This window comes from Zophobas morio, unplaced genomic scaffold (genome assembly GCF_036711695.1).
Source record: "Zophobas morio isolate AGI-343-1 ecotype UQ-CSIRO unplaced genomic scaffold, CSIRO_AGI_Zmor_V1 ptg000023l, whole genome shotgun sequence".
NCBI lineage: Eukaryota > Metazoa > Arthropoda > Insecta > Coleoptera > Tenebrionidae > Zophobas > Zophobas morio.
In genome coordinates, this window is record NW_026972128.1 from 11,201,226 (window position 1) to 11,222,143 (window position 20,918).

The window sequence follows — 20,918 nt, forward strand, 5'->3', positions numbered from 1 at the left end:
ATGGCCTGTCCAAGAGGTACGATACGTGCTGCCATCTATTAATAATTACACTTAATAATTTAGCCAAATTTTAATTTGACTTGACATTATGGGACTTCAAAACGTGTAATGGTGGTTTGTTTCGGTATGAATGCCTTTGTGGCTTTCAAAAAGTGTTAATAATTCTTTTGTCGCTTTTGAATTATTAATAGATGGCAGCACGTATGGTACCTTTGGCATTCCTTTGGACAGGCCATAATCTTTATACTAGTCGGCCATGGCATGACATAAGGCGAAGCAAAAATCGAGTAAGCAGTTAAAAATGTTTGACGTATGAAAAATTGTCAACGTTTTCAAAACCATACGTTTAAAATGTTCGCAATTAATTTTAGGTCCCCTGGTGTTTTATTTTTAGATAAATTTAAAGAAATCTGGTGTTTGGTGCTGGCTGAACTTGAAAAAAAATCACCCTTATCTTACCAGATACCAGTACCGGCCACCCACCCTCTCTTTTCTTCGAGGGATCTCAAGGTAGGAACATTTCCGATGTTAATAATTGTGTACATTCCAAATGCCACAGTTTTGTTTTCCTGTATAACATTGCAGTTTCACTTCATGGCACGTTGCATCAAGTACCATACCAGATGTAGGATTGACGATCATAAAACTATTCTGTATTTGGGGATTGCATAGAAGTAGTCTTTTGACAATACAGATATCGGATAAACGTAAACACGGATAGGAGAATAACTTCCGAAGAGATGATCTGGGTTATATCCTTCCGCAGTGAAGGAAGTCAAAGACAAAGAGGTAATGAGTAGTAAAGGGACAGAAAGAAAGAAAAGGGATAGAGAAGTAGAGTCGCCGAAAGAGAACGAGCAGGTCTTCCAAAGAAACAAAATAACAGTAAGATCACCTCTGCAATCGAGAGAGAAGGAAAATCAAGGAGATATAGAGATGGAGGAGGTCAAGAAGATGATCAGCGAACTTGCGACACAAATCAGAGATGATATGAGAGAAAGTAATAAAAATTATTGAACGAATGGAATACACAGCTTAATGAGGAGCTTAAAACAATAAGAGAGGAATTAAAGCAAGCAAGAGATCAACTACAGGAGCAAAATCAAGAAATTAGAGATAAGCATAAAGAATGGAAGAGAGCTAAGGAAGAAATAGGAAAGAGAGTGGGTGAAGTAGAAAGTCAACTAGATCGAATGGAGAGAGAAAAGAGAAGAAATAAAGTAGTGATGATGGGATTGGAAATAGAAACAGGAGAGCAGAAGCAGATAATTGGAAAGGTGACAAAATTTTTAGAAGAGAAAGTCAAAGTAGAGTGTAAAGTTAGAAACGCGTACAAAATTGCAGAGAAAGTTTATGTAGTGGAATTCGAAAACAGAGAAGAAAAAATAAATGTAATGAACAGCAAGAAGAACTTAAAAGTGTCGTCAATTTACATAAATGATGATCTGACGAAAACGGAAAGAAAAATTCAAAACAAGAGAAAAGAAAAGACAACAAAAGAGAGAAATAACGGAAAATGGTTAGAATGGGATATAAAAAGTTAACTGTAGACGGCAGAAATTTTAAATGGAATGAAGAAGAGGGCAGACTTAAGAAGGTAGAACATTTTTAGTAAAGAGCCAAAAGAGAAGGAAGAAAACGAGGAAAAAGGAAAGCAAACAAGGCAAAGGGAAAGGAAAAGGAATAAAGGATGCAGATAGAGAAATCGGAAAAAGGGAAGCTGGTACAAAATTAGGAGAAAAAGGGGTGAAGGTACTGTTTTGGAATGTCCAAAGGTTGCGAAAAAAGGAAAAGGAGTTCTGGGACTACGTGGGAAAATTTGATGTTGTGGGGCTAGTAGAGACTTGGGTACAAAGAGAAAACTGGGAGAAATTGGAAGAGACACTACCACAAGAATATGTGTGGGAGTGTCAAGGGTAGACAAAGGAAAAGAAAAAGGGGAGAGCAAGAGGGGGAATAGTAATGGGAATTCGAAAAGAAATGCAAGAATTGGAAAAGGGAAGTAATAATAAAAACGGACTAATGAAAAAAGTAATACAGCTGGATAATAATCGATGGGAAATAATAACCGTTTATAACAAGAAAATGGAGGAAACCAAGATAAACATAGAAAAGGAAACAAAAGAAAAAGGAGATGAAAAAATACTTATAGGAGGGGATTTTAACGCAAGATTGGGCGATAAGGGGACAAGAATAATAGATAAAGAAAAGGGAAAGAAAAGAGGATCAAAAGATAAAGCAAATAACAAAGAAGCGGCGAGAGGAGAATCAATTATAGACTATGGGAATAAAAATAAAAGGAAAAAAGCAAGAGTACGAAAAACAAAAGAGAAGAAACGAAGGAAAAGAACTAGAAAAAAGAATATGGAATGAATAGGGAATTCAAAGATACAGAAGTAGACTAGAAAAAAAGAAATTCGAAGTAAAAGAAGATATAGAAGCTATGATGGTGGAACTGAGCAACCTAATTGTAGAAGCTACGGAAAAAAAGAAAGATATACATATGGCAAGGGAGGAATATTGGATGGAACGGAGACGTAGTGAGTTGAAGGGAAACGCAAGGGAAAAATTAAGAAAATGGAAGAATAACAAGGGAAGGAAAGAAGAGTACCTAAAAGCAAGAGAGAATTATAGGAGAAAATGGGAAGAAAGAAAAAGAGAAAAACGAGAAGAAGAAGAGAAGACAATAAAGTCCCTGAAAACAGAAGAGCAAGTATGGAGATATATAAACAAGGAACGGAGAAAGAAGACTGAAGTCAGCGGGAAAATCAAAATACATGAATGGAAAACACACTTTATGGAATTATTCGGAGGTTGTGAGGAAAAATGCTGCAAAATAAATAAAGGAATCACAGCGACGGAAGAAATGTGGAGAGGTTCGGAAATAACAAAATATGAAATAGGAAGACAGATTGCAAGACTGAAAAGAGGAAAGGCACCAGGAGGGGATGGAATCCAGAACGAAGCGTGGATGTTCGGAACAGAAGGAGTGAAAGAAAATATATGGGAAGTGGTAAATAGAGTTTGGAAGGGAAAAAGGTTCCCTCGGCAGTGGAGAGAAGGTATAATAATCCCATTATTTAAAAAGGGGCAAAAAAGTGATGTGAAGAACTACCGAGGGATTACATTGCTCAATACGGCGTACAAGATATATGCAATGATACTCGATGAGAGGTTACGAAAGGAGATGGAAGCAAGGGGTATGTTACCAGACGGTCAGGCAGGGTTTAGGAAAGGAAGAGGTACTATGGACAATGTGTATATCCTGCGGCATTTAGTGGGAAGAGAAATAAGGAAAGAGGGTCGACGAATGTACGCATTGTTCATAGATTTCAAAGCAGCGTTTGATAGCGTGAATAGAGAGAAAATGTGGGAGTATTTGAGGAGAAAGGGAGTAGATGCACACTTGGTAACGAAAATGGAAGAAATATATGAAGAAACAGTAAATACTGTGAGAGTGAATGGAATAGAGAGTGAGAGTTTTTATACAAATAGAGGAGTGAGACAAGGATGCCCACTCAGCCCCGCATTGTTTGCAGCTTATCTAGGAGATATAAATGAATTGTTCAGAAAAGCACAGACAGGAGGGGTGGTAGTCGGCAAAGAGAAAGTGTGGTCGCTGGCGTACGCAGATGATTTGGTGATTGTGGCAAAGAAAAGAGAAGAAATGAGAACAATGATTAAAAGTTTGAAGAAGTATGTAAAAAAAAAGGAATTGGAAATGAATGTGGAAAAAACAAAAATGGTGGTGTTTGGGAAGAAAGTAAGAAAGGAGAAGAAAGAGTGGGCATGGAAAGGGAAGAACATTGAACAGGTGAAAGAATTCCAGTACTTACGATATACATTAAAGAGCAATAACTCAGATAGAGCAATAACTCAGATAGAGCGCATATTCAAGAAATGATCTAAAAAGCGAACAAAGTGATAGGAATAGTATGGGGAATAGGAGAGAGAAAATTTGGACATGATTATAAGAGAAGAATGATGATGTTTGACAGTTTGATCAAAAGTGTATTTATGTACGGAACTGAGATTTGGGGATGGAGGGAATATGAAGAAATAGAGAGAGTGCAAGAAAAATACTTGAAATGGACATTGGGATTGGAAAAGTATACGCCGGGGTATATAGTGAGAGAAGAAACAAAAAGGGAGAAAATGAGAGTGGACGCGGGTAAAAGGGCGGTTGGATTTGAAGAGAAGTTCAGTGAGAGAGGCGATTGCAAGATATTGCAAGAATGTTGGAAAGAAATAAAAAAGGAAGGGGGAAAACATGTTTGGAACGAAAGAGACAAGTATTATGAAGGAAAGGGATATGCATGTGAAGAAATAGAGAGAATGAGAGAAATGGGAAGGAGTATGAAAGAAGAACTGAGTGTAAGAGACAAGGATATAGATAAGCAAGAACGTACATCGAGAATATCGGAGTCTAGATATAATGCAGACTATAGAAAAATAGTAAAGGATGAAGTACCAAAGTACACACAGAGAGAGAGAGAGTATAAAGGAGAAAAGAATGATGGCGAGATTTAGGTGTGGAAATGAAGAGAAAGAGAATAATTTTTGGATGGATGAAACTGACAGAAGGTGTAGGATATGTTGAAGAGAGGGAGAAACAATAGAGCATATGCTGGAAGGATGTGGAGGATTGAGACAATCGGAGGAAAGTAGGGAAGAAGTGCTAAACGAGGATGGAAGAGGACTGGACTGGATGAAAGAAGTATGCAAGATAAGGGAACTATGGCAAGGGGTGGGCAAGCAGAAAGAATAGAATATTTATTATATAACACTCGAATTTTTATTTTATTTTATTTTAATTTATTTATTTTTATTGTTATTGATTTATCTGATGAAGATTAAGTTAATTTGTTCCCCTACTGGGAATATTATTAAGCCTGTAAGGCAAATAATAAATTAATACTACTAGTCTTTTGACGATGTTACACTCTCTTATGCGTACCAAATTAGGATGGCAATGTCAATTTGGAGTACACTTATTGATTTTTAACTGAATTATTTTACAGTTTCACCACGTTTGTATAGGATTTGCAAAACAAAGATAAATGTTTATACACCGATACCGATAGTAAGCTAATATTTTGTGGAAGCGGCACAACTGCATGATGTCTTTAAACATTATGTGCACCTAAATCGTGCGTTTCCTTGATACAGTGTACTGAATTTGAGTCTTATTTTAGCAGATACTAGCCCGGCTCTCCCGCCCTCTATAATCTTAGCGTGTATGTCATTTGCCAAAATCAATCTCAATTTAGGAGGTACTAATCCCGCCCACCCACCCTCTATTTTCTTAGAGGGATCTCATTTGCCAAAATCAATCTTACCTTAGCAGGTACTAGCCCCGCCCATCCACCCTCTCTTTTCTTAGAGTGTATGTCATTTGACAAAATCAGCCTTATCTTAGCAGGTACTAGCCCCGCCCACCCACCCTCTCTTTTCTTAGAGGATATCACATTTGCCTACAATTATCTTAGCAGCTCCTAAATTGATATAATAACCTTCAACAATTTTTTTACTTCGAGCCAGCGTAAGTTAAGGAAGTACATATAGTAATCGAGTCCATAGGGCGACTTGTCACTTTTATGTTTTCTCGAGAATTCATGACCCCAAGAGTACGAAAAAAGTGATCTTCGATTGTCTGTCTGGTGTCTGTGTAGATTTCTATTAGACACGTAATCTCCGAAATACTAGACCGATTATTGTCAAATTTTGTATGTATGTCAGGAATATCACGTAGACAGTTAACGCTAATCAAAATTTGGCGAATTGTCTCCACCAAGAATTTGATAACATCATCTCAAAAATTTATATTTTAAAATGATTTAAATGCTATACAACAATATACTCCTTTTACATTGTCCACACTTTGGAGCGCAAATTTTTGGCACAAGGAGTGCGAGGATGTTATTTATGCCGCTAGTTATGTAGAAATAATCTTCAACCAATTTTTTCTAGTAGCACTAATTAATAGTGATTGCTTTACGGTAAGCTGCCTCATAGTCAAAAGTATAAATCAATGAACATTTTTAGAATTAACGCAGAATCTCAACTAAAAAGATTAAATGCTAGTAATCACACAATATTTGTTGATGGAGTAAATTAATAATAAAAGAATTAAAGCTGTTTCTTTAATGAGATGTAAGATACAATTTGAATATGTGCCTAGTTTTTTAATTTTTCCGAAGAATCAAATACTTCAAAATTGTTTCCTAAAACAAATGATTATATAATTTACCAAAAAATTGATTTAACAAATAAGAAATAGTTAGTAAAGCAGATTTTAGGCGCTGTTTTCTAATTTAGTAAAAAGTCCATACAATACAATAAAATCCATGTAAAATCAAGCAGTTACACAGTTTTATTTTGATCCATGCCTCTAAACATTATTGCTGTTTGAGGTTAAGCATACTGAAGACAAAACTTTTGATTGTCTCTTCCATGTTTTGGGAAAGCTATCAAATTTGTGCCAGGACAAAAACATTCCTCCTTTATGTCGATAACCAAATTGCTGCATGAATTGACGATAGTGTTGTCACAGTGGTTGATAGACCATTGCTGATTAACACCGCCATGTTTTTCAGAGGTTATCAAGTTGGCCGAACTTGTAACACCACCTTCAATACTCAAGACTTTCCTAGAAAGAATAAATATGTAAATATATTTAAAAAATGTAAAAAGGTAGTGAAAATACATACATATAATACCACAATATATGTGCTTAACTACAGCCATCGTTTAAAATGAGACTTTAGCATCACTTGTTGCAAAACCACTTAACATACATATAAATAATACAACCCAATCATCACATAATTAGAGTAAATTAGATAAACAAGGCGGGAAAATTATTAACAAAAGATATTCCAGAGCCGTTGACACTAGAATCATTTATAGACACTGTGTATAACAATAGTTATGCTCACCCATTTCCGATGTTAATAATGAAAAAGTTGCCATTTCGTGTACATTCCAAATGCCACAGTTGTGATGTATTTCCTGTATAACATTGCAGTTTCACTTCATGGCACGATGCATCGAGTACCATGCCAGATGTAGGATTGACGATCATAACACCATTCTGTATTTGGGGATTGCAAAGAGGTAGTCTTTTAACGATGTTACACTCTCTTATGCGTTCCAAATTAGGATGGCAATGGCAACTTGGACTACACTCCATTATTGATATTTAACTGAATTGTTTTATAGTTTCACCACGTTTATATAGGATTTGTAAAAGAAAGATGAATGTTTAAACACCGATAGTAAGCTAATATTTTGTGGAAGCGGTACAACTGCATGATGTGGTTAAACATTATGTGCACCTAAATCATGCGCTTCCTTGAAATAGTGTATAAACATGAGACGTTTACTTATAATTGACAGATCATAGTGTCTCTTGGAAATTTTAATTTCTATGATTTTTGTTTTAAATTATCGCATTATAGATAATTTACATAAGCAACGCATCCATGCTCTGTAAATAAGTGGTAAGTGATATGTAAATAATCAACATTTATTATCCCAAGAAGCCCAACTAGTAAGAACGAGTGTATGATGTCATTGGTAAATTATAAAAAAAATCTATAACGTTATTTACACAATGCGTTCGTCACCTCTGCAATCAGTGTCAATTCTTTTTAAACATAAAATACAAGACAAATTTTGAAACTATAAATATTTTTTATATGAACAAGTTTTTTTACTTTTTTTTTGAAGCGATATAGCAAATTTCTCAAATTAGTCTTATAAAATAACGAATTTTTGGAAAATAATAACAACCATTTTTAGTAGGAGCAATGAAATAATCATAGATTAAAATTGAAACTCTTTCTTTAGTAAGGTTTAAGAAACGATTAGAATTTGTGCCAAGCTAGCACATTCTTCAACACATGCTTCATAAAGGAACAAATGAGAAATGAAAAATTGAAGTAAATTTCAAAACTTGTTTTCTGTTTTAATAGAAAAGTAATGAAAGTACAATATAGATATGTAAGGCAGACAAAATGTGGAGTCGCCAATTACACAGCTTGATTGTTGTTTTTTACCATTTTAGGTCAAACATACTGAAGACAAAACTTTTGATTGGGTCCTCCATGTTTTGTGTAAGCAATCACATTCGTTCCACAACAAAAGCGTTGCTCGAATACGTCAACAACCAAATCATCGCATGGATTGGAGATGGTGTTGTCACAATGATCGATAAGCCATTGTTGATTATCGCCACCATGTTTTTCATAAGTTATCAAATTGGCGGAACTTTTGACACCACCTTGGATATCCAGGACTTTCCTATAAGGAATAAACACATGAATATACTTAAATAACGGAAAAGACACATCAAACGTCAACAAAATATCACTTACAAGAGATTTCGAATTAAATTTGTGAATTAAATATACGTGTCAACGAAATTTTACTCACTCATTTCCCACGTTGACAATGAAAAAGTTGCCATTTTGTGAACATTCTAAATACCAAAGTTGCGACGAACACCCTGTATAACACTTTAGTTTCACTTCATAGCAGGATGCATCAAGTACCATACCAGACTGAGGATTGACAATTATAACACAATCTTCTCTAGAGGAACTGCATTGAGGCGATGTTTTAATGATGTTACACTCCCTTATGCGTGTAAAATGAGAATGGCAACAACAACTCGGAGTGCAAAACATTATTGATATTTTACTGAATTACATTTAGCTCCTTCACGTTTATATAGTATTTTCAAAAAAGAAAGGTGTATGTATTAATCACCAATAGTATCTTGATATTTTGTTGAAGCGGCACACTGGCTTGATGTTGCTAAATCTCACATAGACGTAAATAATGCGTTTTCTAGCGACAGTGGATTAAACTTATATCGTTTAGTTTATCTCTTGGAAATTTTAATTGCTGGAAAATTTGTTTTTCGCTATTAGACTTGCAGATAAGTTATATGAAAAACGAATCATGCTTTTAGACAAGTGATAAGCAACAGATAAGTGAGTAATAAGATTTATCATCCCAAAAAATCCAAATTGATCATAAAGTGTTTCCTCAGTCTCCAATCACTGTTAATTCTTTAAAAAAAATTTTAATAATTATATACTCCTATTTAAAGAATAGGTTTATTTTATATTTGTATGTTTTCTTTTTCACAATTTTACGCATTTGTTTAGTCTCAACACAAAATTTTGTTCAATGTCTACGAATAAGACAAAAAAGTATAAGAATTTGGCGATGACGTCATAACAAAACGAAGATATAAAAATAAATCCATCTGTTTAAACATGTAGTGAAATTATTTTGTTCAAATGTTCAAATAATTAATTCCGTATCTTCTGAACACAATATACAGTATGCTTTTTTGGTAAATATTTAATCATTTCATTGTTAGAATTTTCAGAAACAAAAAAACAAAAAAACTTAAAAGATCTCAAAACTTAAATTTTGAGAAAAAAAATTAAATCCATACGAGTATTTCTGTCTAAAACTAGCACAACACTCAAATATCCTATTCAAGTAGTCGGTGTTACAATGTATGCGTAAACTGATATGAGAAGAAAAGTCACTAAATTAAGGTTATTTTGAAAATATCGTACTATAAAAAGTTCAAAAGTAATACACCTAAGTATTTCTAAATGACTCCTCTCTGAAGTATTTTTTCAATAAATTATGTGCACAATTCACCCATTATACACTGTCTCCATAACAGAGAACTTTCCGGATAACAAATACATGTGAAAAAATGGCTTTATCTGTCTATCGTTCATCAAAACCTCCGTAGCAACGCGTTATATGAATTGCCCTCGTAATGGATGATCCAATTTCTAGACGATGATCTGGAGGCGGCGTTTGTGTCGAAACAACAGAGAGCTTGCAGCCGTCCAAGAGGTATCAATTAATAATTGTTGAATCAATAGCGTCGGCATACGCGGCCAGTCATTACTACAACCCCTGAACTCAATCTCTGTCAAATAGGAGCCACCTTATATTAAGCTTGGGGGCGGCAGATTGCGCTAATAGTTCCACGATGAAAAATGGAAGGTAAAATTTTCTGGAGATGGTAACATTTTTCCTGTAAAAATACGCCTCGCGCAAACAATTTTTCGTAAAAGCGGGCTATTGTTATTATTAAAAACTGAAAAATGTTCATATTTCCATGAAATTCAGTTTTTGAGGATCTTTTTTTTGTAGCAGTAGCAGTGTTGTAAAATATATGGAAAAGAATTTGTCTACAAGCCAACAACACTAAATGTCAGCCAGAATGCAGTATAAAACTGTTATTTCAGTACATTTCAGTTGGTTTATGGGCAATTTACAATCATTTGCTGTAAGCAGATGACAATGTATGCATACACAGTCAAGTGCGACATGAAGGAAAACGCAGAGGGGAATCCACTGGAGAAAAGGGTCGTGCTCGTTCGCGCAGAATTATGTAAAGTCTTAACATTTTTAAAATCTGAATCAAATTTTAAAAATAAAAGTTACTGCCCTCGTGAAAATAATTTTCGGAAATGTATATAGATAACTAGCTACAACGGTTTCTATAAAACTGGTTGCCTATAACAACTTCTTAAAATTCAAATTTTATTATATTTGAATTCATAACATACGTTAACGCTAAAGTTCTATTCTGAAATAACTTTACTTACTTCTCTAGTAACTGAAAACCTGCTACTCCCCGACCGATAACCATCAAAAGATTAACATGAAAAAAATATTTTCTGAGAGTATTAACGCTTAAATTGATTTATATTATTGCTATTACCATTATCATCATTGTTACTATAAAGTCAAAAATATTCATATAAATAATGGAAAAATATACTAAACAACATTGTGTAAGTAATGCTGCTATTGTTCATATCACAATCGATCTCAAAAATTAATGACATGATTATAAAAACGTCATTAAACGAGTCTTTATTGTCCTCACATGCAACATGCAAGGGGTATTTATCTATTTCAGAGACAAGAGAAACATAATATGTAAAATCTGACGCATTCCAACCAAAAAGTAATTAAAGTTGAATAAACCACTTTCTCTTATGTTATTGTCACATTTTTTGCATTTTTTTGCAGTTGTTTAGTCTTTTTGAAAAATAAATTAACGTCGCAAAATTAAATTCTAGAACAAGCTATTTTAGATATTGACTTGTCGTTTTTCCTTTGATGCTGTCTCCCCTGCGAGATCGCTTATCCGCGTATGTAACTGAACGAGCTTTCTTCGAAAGCTGAAACCGCTTTCTACATAAGTATATTTTCTTAAGAACTGCAAAGTGTCATCCACTGGTTTTTTAGTTTATCGCCATTAAACAGTTGTCAGTGTATATACTAAATATTTCCAAGTTATTTTAAGCATTATTCAAACAAAGAATAATTAATTCTAAAAATGGACGGCTTTGTTCCTAAGTTAAAATGATGAAATTAATAAAATTAATTTACCGAATAGGTACTTACAATTATTTAATAAGTTAACAAAATTAAATTCTTTCAGTCCGCCTCTTTGCAAGAACGTCCATTTAATGCTAAGGGCGACGCGAACAGTTAATTTAATTGAAAACCTCCTTGACTACCCACCATTTAATTATTGAGATCAAAGTTTGTACTTCGCAAAAATCGTTACTAAATTTCAGATATTGAAACATTTACAATGTTTAATGTTTTCTTTTTAAATCGCCCTTAATTATGTTTATTTTATTTTTTCCTCGGTATTGATTTACGAACAAAAGAACATATTCGAAACGGCGAAAACATTCTCGTATGTTTTTAATTAAAAATTCCAATTAAATAAATTAAGTCTCCCAACGAAACTCCTGATGTGAATGTTTCGATTTTATGAATATCTTGTGTATAGGAAAACTAATCATCTTCAGCAACAATTTGATGGGGTCACCTCAAAATTTTGCATAGTAAATGCTATTTAAATTTTATAAAATGAGATATTCTTGTACTTGTGGTTTATGGATCCGCTTTGAAGTTTATAAAAAAGTAACTTTTAAAAGTGCGGTTGCGGTTTACTTTTCGCAGCACAACACTATTCAAGAATACTAAATTTTACCTCAACATGTTTTTAACGTATCATTTAATAGTTTATATTTAACTATTTAGCTGTTTCATGACGAAAAACGAAACCTTGCACAGCAACCAGGACATTTCTCGCCCTCAAATTACTTTCGAAAAAACTAACGAATTCAAGGAAAACGATCCAACAACAGTCAACGGTAACGACCATTTAGAAATGAAATCAGAACCTACCCCAACTTGCCTTACTGTAAGAAATGAGTCTTCGTGTCTGTTTACAATTTTCTGCTAACTGTTATTTTAATTTATAACTTCATTTCTATAGTGTGCAAGACTGAACATTAAAGATTATTTAGTAGATAATTATTTCTGTTTACTACTAAAAACGTGTACAAACGCACGAGCGAGTTTTGAGTCACCAACTAACGATCAGACACACAACTTACATTTATTTAGAAAGCCATAAAATTTCTTTCATATTTTTATGAGTGAAAAATGTAGGAATCAGTTCTTACTTCCAGACTTACCGATAATTCAATCAAAATACAATAATTGTCTACAGTTAAATATTTTCCAAAGAACCAAACGATCTAAGCGCAAATATTTCTTAACAGAGAATGTCGCAATTTGTCTGTAAAAAATACATACAAAGGATAAATCAAAAATAGAAAGCATACGTTCAAGAAAATTTATTCGAACACAAAACGAAAACGTTTATGCAGATGGTTGTCATAAGCAGAGATACCCAACCTCTCCGCGATTTATGTCGATGACAGGTTTCTGGATTTCATATCCAAATAATATATATAAACAACTGTTTGTATGTAAAAAACAGTCAATAGAAATCGTTCTTAACTTGAAATTTAAATTTAACACAAACTTAAGAACAAGACGAAAAATTTGAGCAAGTGCCACAGGGAACTACTGCAATGATTTAATCGATTGGTGGTGCAGGAGTCTGTGCCGGCGCCACAGCGGCTCCAGAAATGGATACAATCCGGCCCTAAGCGTTCACATCACCGAAAAATATATTCGAGACGAAATGCCAACACTCTGCTAACAACAATATTCACCCCCGATACAGTGTCTTTTGATTTTTTTTGCGACTGGATTATTCACATGGAAACTACCCTAATTTAATTAAACTAGACATCGCATATCTCACAAAACACATATCTCCAAAAACTCAAATTCTGGTTATTTTAGCATTCAGGTCAAGTAAATGTTAAAAAATATTAAATTAATTTATATGTTATATATAGACCAACAGTCTACAATGTATTACCGAGTTCAAGCTACAAACTCTGCCAGAAATGTAATGGAAATTTCTTACATGCTCCGCCAAATCGTACATTTCTGAACTGCTCATTTCTTTCAAAAGAGGACATTCGGGAATATTTATGAAAGTTGAAAGCTTTGTTAGTTCTTTACGTCGTTTTCTTTTTGTTAAACCAGTAATGCATGTCGAATGTAGCATTATACCAGTGGAACGCACTGCTACTGAAAGATTTCCCAAGCCATTTTTATGATTTTAAAGGATTATTAATTATAAGATTGTAAAACCCGCATGAAAAAACAGGTCTCACGTTTCCGTCAGTTTATCTGTCGTCTGTAATGCGCAACAAAAATGCAATAGGGTGATTTTTAACATCTGTGTTGCAATATTTTATCTATGCATAATTAATTAACACATCAATAATTTTTTAAGTAAAACATCTTTGGTTTTGATAGTTAAGTAAAACAAACAAATTCACAATTTACTTTTTTAGAAAATGGTACAAAATATCAAAGATGGTTTTGAAATTGTATTTCTGGTTGCATCTTGAATTTTTTAGGCGTGGAGCTTTCCATGAATAATTCCGTATACAAAAAATGTCTATTATACGAAGTATTACAGCAGATCTCTATTAACGCAGCAAAGTGCTTAACAATACATTCCACTGAGAGTCAGGTCAGGTCCATCATGGGATTACCTTCCTGTCACAACATTCACGTCTCCAGTTAGCGCCAAAGTTTCTGGAAGTTCTCTGGAGACATAAAGGTCCATCTGGCAGTGTCGTCTCCAACAACTTAATAAAATTTGCATAATTACTGGTATCTGGTGTTTTTGTTATCTGGGGGTGATTCTTCACCCCGAGCTCTTGCTTGAATAGGGATGTTCGTGAGGAGGTATTCAGAAGAGAAGAGCGTGAACAAACGCTGTGGCTGCCGCCTCATCTACGATGTCAGAATACTAACAAGCGGCCGCGGGCCATCTACCATCCTGCTCGACATTTTGTTCTCAAACAATACGCGCCTGGAATTATGCAAACGTGAAAGAATAATTTGCTGCTTCGTGCCAATAGACACCCACAACTTGGAAATGCATGTTTGCACAAAACACTTCGTTGTTGTAGTAAAATAAATGAAAAGCCGACCTAGTTGGGAAGTGACACTAATTTTTTAATATTTACATATCATAATACACTTAATAGAGTAGGTAGCACAAAACATAATAAGAACCGCCAAACTACACCAAAAAAGTATATACAACTCAGATGAACTAAAATGACTTCTACGCAAATAAAAAAAAGGCAACTGACGTCACACAGTTCATGTTAAGATTTGTAACTCTTCCTAGTTCTAATATAATTTAACAGACATGAAATTGTTTATAAAAATCATATGTTACGAAATTTACTTGTTCAAGCTTCACTCTTTATTTATCAAGCTATAACTAAGGTTTCTGGATGTTTTTACTTAAATATTACATTATCACATTTCTTAATTTCTCATTCGAGATTGCTAAAATTTCATTTATAGCATTTAAATTGACCTAAACGTTAGTCTATTTTGACAGAAGAAAACCTCGAAAATTTGTGTTGAAACGCATACTCTCGTGGACTCGAAAAAAAGATGTAACTCTATATGTATGTAACTTCTGTCTTATTTAAAAATATCTCTTGATACAATTTGGCACAACAGAAACTTGTTAGTTTTGCAGTCCAGTACTTTATTTAATCATAGTTGCAACTTGGGGGACAAATTTCAGATTAATACAGTTAGATATACCGGAGCTGTTGAGGCGGACGTTTTTTTTTTTTCAAATTTGTTTTCAAATTAGCGCTTATCGGTTTTTTTTTGCCAATCTTAACAAATGAACGAGTTGAGATCCACCGGTCAATTTCGGCAATGTTAGTAGGGGGGGATTTTAGTTCGCGTTTCTCACAGTTTTCTTTAGATTATCGCTGGGGTACCTACCCCAGTGTGTGATCCGGCGCTACACAAGACTGGTAGAAGATACGGTCAATTATGTAACAGACTTTGCGATGTGAAGCTGAGTATGTGTTGCGGTTCGCGAAACGTCGAGCAACGAAACGTCAAAAATCAGAACCTTTGATTTCCAAATCGTGATCTCTGATTTGTCTTACCGAGTCAGTCTTTGCTTGATCACTCGTCATTTCAGTTTGTTGTTACGTTATTTTATTGCCACACCATCGTAATATTTTTTTTAATAAAAAGCAGAACAAAAAATGTTGTATATATCTCACGTCGAAATGGCTTTGCATCCCTCGCGCTTTTGTGGCGCTCGAGCTTCGCAAAGTCTCATTTTCGGCGCTTGATATATAAATAACTAGTGTACTTGCACACAGTTACGTAATGAAGATTGTTCTTTCATTTTTACTTCCCGCCGGCCCTCTACTTTTACGTTTTCTAAACCTATAGTACGAAGAAATCAGTCTCCCGATCCGTCTATCTGTCGGTCTGTCTGTCTGTCTGTCTGTCTGCCGTCCTGGATTTTTATTAAACAGATAATCTCCGAAAGTACTGGGCCGATTGTTGTCAAATTTTGTATTTATTTTAGGAATATCATGTAGATGGTAAAACGCTAACCAAAATTTGTCTAATTATCCCCACCAATAACGTGATGACGTCAATTAAAAATTGTACATAGTAAATAGTTTATGACGCCGTGTTGAGTTTTTAGCCGGAACGTCCAGATTTTTGGGAAAAAATGTGGCGCTCGAGCTTCGCAAAGTCTCATTTTCGGCGCTTGATATATAAATAACTAGTGTAATTGCACCCAGTTAGGTAATTAAGATTGTTCTTTCATTTTTACTTCCCGCCGGCCCTCTACTTTTACGTTTTCTAAACCTAGAGTACGAAGAAATCAGTCTCCCGATCCGTCTATCTGTCCGTCTGTCTGTCTGTCTGTGTGTCTGCCGTCCTGGATTTTTATTAAATAGATAATCTCCGAAAGTACTGGGCCAATTGTTGTCAAATTTTGTATTTATATTAGGAATATCATGTAGATGGTAAAACGCTAACCAAAATTTGTCTAATCATCCCCACCAATAACGTGATGACGTCAATTCAAAATTGTACATAGTAAATAGTTTATGACTCCGTGTTGAGTTTTTACCCGGAACGTCCAGATTTTTGGGAAAAAAATCAAAATTATAAAACAACATTTTGCAATTTAATTTTGAATCTACAAAACTGAATGCTTTGAAATCTTGCAGATGTTTAAGTCATGATAAATTTGTAGGAACAACCGTTCCCACAAAATCAGATGTTCTACCTGAGGGCATTTGTAATATTTGTATAAATGTAAATATTTCCTATCCTTCGTCTACCTGCCCTACACTTCTTCATACTTTCTCTTTTCGCTTCTGGAACTTTCTAAACCCTTCTTTACCTACTTCCACCTCTTCAAATCCGAGCTTACATGTGTACCATTTTAAACACCCTTCCTTCTTCTCCCTGGCACCCTCGAACAGTAAACAACGAAATAAAATCTCAAAACCGTACCGTCGCTTTTAAATCACCAACAATACCCACAACTGGTGACCCCGACGTGATTGAAAGAAGAAAAAAACGTGAGTATTACCAGTGATCGCGACGAGTAGAGTGCGGAATTTCGAGAGAAAATCAAAAACAATGGCGCCAAACGATACAAATAGCCCGTCAGTCGATCGCGTTGCCGTAAAAGTTCCACCGTTTTTGCCCCAGGATCCGGAATTATGGTTCCTGTTACTTGAAAGTGGTTTTGAAGCGTCGGGCATTACGCAAGAAAGCACTAAATTTGGTTACGCGGTCGGCGCCCTGGATGCGAAATACGCGGTCGAGATACGCGATGTACTCCTAAAGCCCAAAAGTGAGCGGACATACGAACTGCTAAAACGCGAATTAATCAAACGGATGGGGCCATCAAAGGAAGAAAACACGCGCCGCCTCCTGGAGAACGGTCCACTTGGGGACCGCAAACCCACACAGTTCCTCCGCCACCTACGAGTTCTCGCCGGGACGGAGTTCCCAGAAGAGGTCCTACAGACGCTGTGGATGAGACGCTTGCCCACACACATGCAAGCGCTGCTGGCCGCGCACAAGGACCTCACGCTGGATAAGAGAGCCGAGATCGCGGACTCCGTTGCGGAAGCTTATGGTAACCTGGGTAAAATAGCCGAGACAACCATATCACCCGCAACCCCGTCATCGACCCAGGAGCAATCGAGGATAGACGGAGTGGAACGCACCTTGGCGGCCGTCTTGCAAAAGTTTGCTGCAATTGAGATCTCCCCAATATCGCAGCCTCAAGACCGTTCGCGACCGGACTCGCGGCCAGGCACATCACCAGCATCGCGTTCGCGTTCGCGATCGGGATCCCGTGATCGAATAAAAGGCGACAGCGGTATTTGCTGGTACCACTGGCGTTTCGGCGACAAATCAAGAAGATGCGACAAGCCGTGTAGGTACAGTTCCCTACCGGCGGGAAACGCCGAGGGCAGTCGTTAAAGACGGCCATTGACGCCTGCCCCACCACCCCTACAACAACATCGAGCCGTTTATTCGTCACCGAGAGGACAACAGGCAAAAAATTCCTCATCGACACCGGCGCCGATCTGTGTGTGTTCCCGCATGCCCTGCTACCAAAACCGCGTACGAAGTCCGCATATGAACTTTCCGCGGCAAACGGCACCGTCATCGCAACGTACGGAACAATCACGTTGTCGTTGAATTTAGGCTTACGACGCGATTTTACGTGGAGATTTGTTGTCGCGGACGTGGTGAAACCCATTATCGGAGCCGACTTCCTGGCTCACTACGGACTCCTGGTGGACATAAGAAACCAGCGACTACACGATCAAATTACCCAACTCACTTCCATCGGAGAGGTGACTGAGTGTGAGATCCCGTCCGTAAAAACCATCGCCGGAAGTTCACCGTTCCACGAACTCCTCCAACGGTTTCCCGATGTCACACGTCCAGACGGAACCCCTAAGGCGGTGAAACATTCCACCCGCCACCACATCGTAACCACGCCGGGCCCTCCCATTGCGCAACGTCCCCGAAGACTCGCGCCCGACCGACTCCAGGCAGCAAGAAAAGAATTCGACGCCATGGTCCAGCTAGGAATCGCCCGCCCTTCCCAAAGTTCATGGTCTTCACCGCTTCACATGGTGCCCAAAAAGGGCGACGAATGGAGGCCATGCGGAGATTATCGTGCCCTCAACGCGAGAACCTGCCCCGACAGGTACCCGGTGAGGCACATCCAAGATTTTGCGCAATCCTTACACGGCAAAATCATATTTTCAACGATCGATCTGGTACGCGCATTCAACCAGATCCCGGTCGCAGAAGAAGACGTTCCGAAGACTGCCATTACCACCCCATTCGGCTTGTTTGAATTTCAATTCATGACGTTCGGCTTACGTAACGCAGCGCAGACGTTCCAGCGATTCATGGACGAGGTGTTGCAGGGTCTCGATTTTTGCTATGCATACATCGACGACATCCTCGTCGCATCCGCATCACCAGAAGAACACCTCCAGCACTTGGAAACTGTGTTTCAGCGTTTGAGAGAGTACGGCGTCGTTATCAATCCCATGAAATGCGTCTTCGGCCAGCCAGAGGTCAAATTTTTAGGATATCTCGTTTCCGGCGCAGGTACACGTCCACTTCCAGAAAAGGTCGAAGCAATCCGCAGCTTCCCGCAGCCAAATACAATAAAAAAGTTGCGTCAGTTCTTGGGTATGTTGAATTTTTTCAGAAGATTCCTACCTAAGGCGGCAGAGACGCAAGCACCTTTGAACGACCTCCTCCAGGGCAACGTCAAAGGAAAAACTCCGGTCAACTGGACACCAGCAACGGTGGCCGCATTCGAGGCGTGCAAGGAGAGCCTCGCCGGAGCCACATTATTGGCACATCCCGAGCCAAACGCACCATTAGCTATTTTTTCGGACGCGTCAGATTTCGCCGTCGGAGCAGTCCTCCAGCAGAAGGTCGACGGTCACTGGCAACCGTTGGACTTCTTTTCCAAAAAAACTGAGTCCCACCGAGTCAAACTACGGGGCTTATGATCGAGAACTACTAGCCATTTATCTCGCAGTCAAACATTTTAGGCATATGGTAGAGGCGCGGTCTTTCACCATCTACACAGACCACAAGCCAATCACGTATGCCTTTCAGAAGAAGAATACCGAGTCGATTCATCGTCTATCCCATCCAGGCGTTAAAGCCACCGTAAAACTGGTGACGCAACGTTACGTCTGGCCATCGGTCAAATCAGATTGTCGAGAATGGGCCCGCAACTGCGTAGAATGTCAGCGTTCGAAAATCTCACGCCATGTCTCTTCGCCCATCGGTACATTCTCGCCACCATCAGCGAGGTTTGAGCACGTGCACTTGGACATAGTAATTATGCCACACTCAGAGGGTTATCGTTACTGCCTTACCATGGTAGATCGGTACACCCGCTGGCCAGAAGCCGTACCCATTAGCGACCAGGAAGCAGCAACCGTGGCACGAGCTTTTTACGACACATGGATCGCACGATTCGGCACTCCGCTACGAGTAACCACCGACCAAGGTAGACAATTCGAGTCGTACCTATTTAAACAACTAAATTGTTTATTAGGAACCACTCATTTGAGAACTACAGCGTACCACCCCTCAGCCAACGGAATGGTTGAACGCCTACACCGACAGTTAAAAGCGGCAATCATGTGCCACCAGAATAATCGCTGGACTGAAGCCCTATCCACCGTCATGCTCGGCATTCGAGCAGCATGGAAAGAAGACTTCCAGGGTTCCTCCGCGGAGCTCGTATATGGCCAACCTCTCCGCCTGCCCGGTGAATTCCTAGGCATCCCACGCGACGAAAACAGCGCAGACAACAGCACCCCAAACTTCGTCAAAGAGTTACGTCAACACGTGCGTAACTTGAAGCCATGTGAGGGAACACGACATGGAGCAAAGAAGACCTTCATTTTTAAAGATCTCGCCACGTCCGAACAAGTTTTTGTACGCCACGACGGTCCCAAGCAGCCGCTTCAACAGCCATACGACGGTCCGTACAGAGTCGTAAGGCGATCGGCGAAAACGTTCGTCGTCAACATCAAAGGTCGAGATGTCACCGTTTCAATAGATCGGCTCAAACCCGCGTACATACTCAGTGACGACACGCCCACGTCAGAGTTTGGCCGCGACACTACGAGGACGACGCCCACAACAGACGAACCAGCGCCCTTCGCAGATCAACCCCACGACGACGACGAGATGCCAGCTTCCACAACGACGAGGACCACGAGGTCAGGAAGACGGGTGCGCTTCCCTGAGCGCCTGCAAAGCGGTTTTTCATAAAAAAAAAACACTAGCAGGGGGGTACTGTAGGAACAACCGTTCCCACAAAATTAGGTGTTCTACCTGAGGGCATTTGTAATATTTGTATAAATGTAAATATTTCCTATCCTTCGTCTACCTGCCCTACACTTCTTCATACTTTCTCTTTTCGCTTCTGGAACTTTCTAAACCCTTCTTTACCTACTTCCACCTCTTCAAATCCGAGCTTACATGTGTACCATTTTAAACACCCTTCCTTCTTCTCCCTGGCACCCTCGAACAGTAAACAACGA

The 20,918-nt window shown here is 37.9% G+C and overlaps 3 protein-coding genes and 1 long non-coding RNA gene across 4 annotated transcripts; 2 read left to right on the forward strand and 2 right to left on the reverse strand.

Annotated features, from left to right (window-relative positions):
* LOC135134026 (golgin subfamily A member 6-like protein 7) lies at positions 1–5,121 on the forward strand. The gene is made up of 7 exons (XM_064062593.1): positions 1–16; positions 767–1,000; positions 1,063–1,391; positions 1,627–1,752; positions 2,378–2,607; positions 4,603–4,717; positions 5,041–5,121. Exons 1-7 carry the CDS (start codon positions 1–3, stop codon positions 5,119–5,121), a joined length of 1,131 nt encoding a protein of 376 aa, XP_063918663.1.
* A 1,293-nt stretch (positions 5,122–6,414) lies between these two features.
* On the reverse strand, positions 6,415–7,192 carry LOC135134027 (uncharacterized). Its single transcript, XM_064062594.1, has 2 exons — positions 6,939–7,192; positions 6,415–6,649 (listed from the first exon to the last, which is right to left on the reverse strand). The coding sequence occupies exons 1-2, from the start codon at positions 7,190–7,192 to the stop codon at positions 6,415–6,417; spliced, it is 489 nt and encodes a 162-aa protein (XP_063918664.1).
* Positions 7,193–7,956: 764 nt separating this feature from the next.
* On the reverse strand, positions 7,957–8,687 carry LOC135134686 (uncharacterized). The gene is made up of 2 exons (XR_010281367.1): positions 8,437–8,687; positions 7,957–8,304 (listed from the first exon to the last, which is right to left on the reverse strand). It is a non-coding gene; the product is annotated as an uncharacterized LOC135134686 (long non-coding RNA).
* An 8,257-nt stretch (positions 8,688–16,944) lies between these two features.
* On the forward strand, positions 16,945–20,710 carry LOC135134028 (uncharacterized protein K02A2.6-like). The gene is made up of 4 exons (XM_064062595.1): positions 16,945–17,794; positions 17,875–19,306; positions 19,407–19,873; positions 19,922–20,710. Exons 1-4 carry the CDS (start codon positions 16,945–16,947, stop codon positions 20,644–20,646), a joined length of 3,474 nt encoding a protein of 1,157 aa, XP_063918665.1. The 3' UTR covers positions 20,647–20,710.
* Positions 20,711–20,918: the final 208 nt, after the last annotated feature.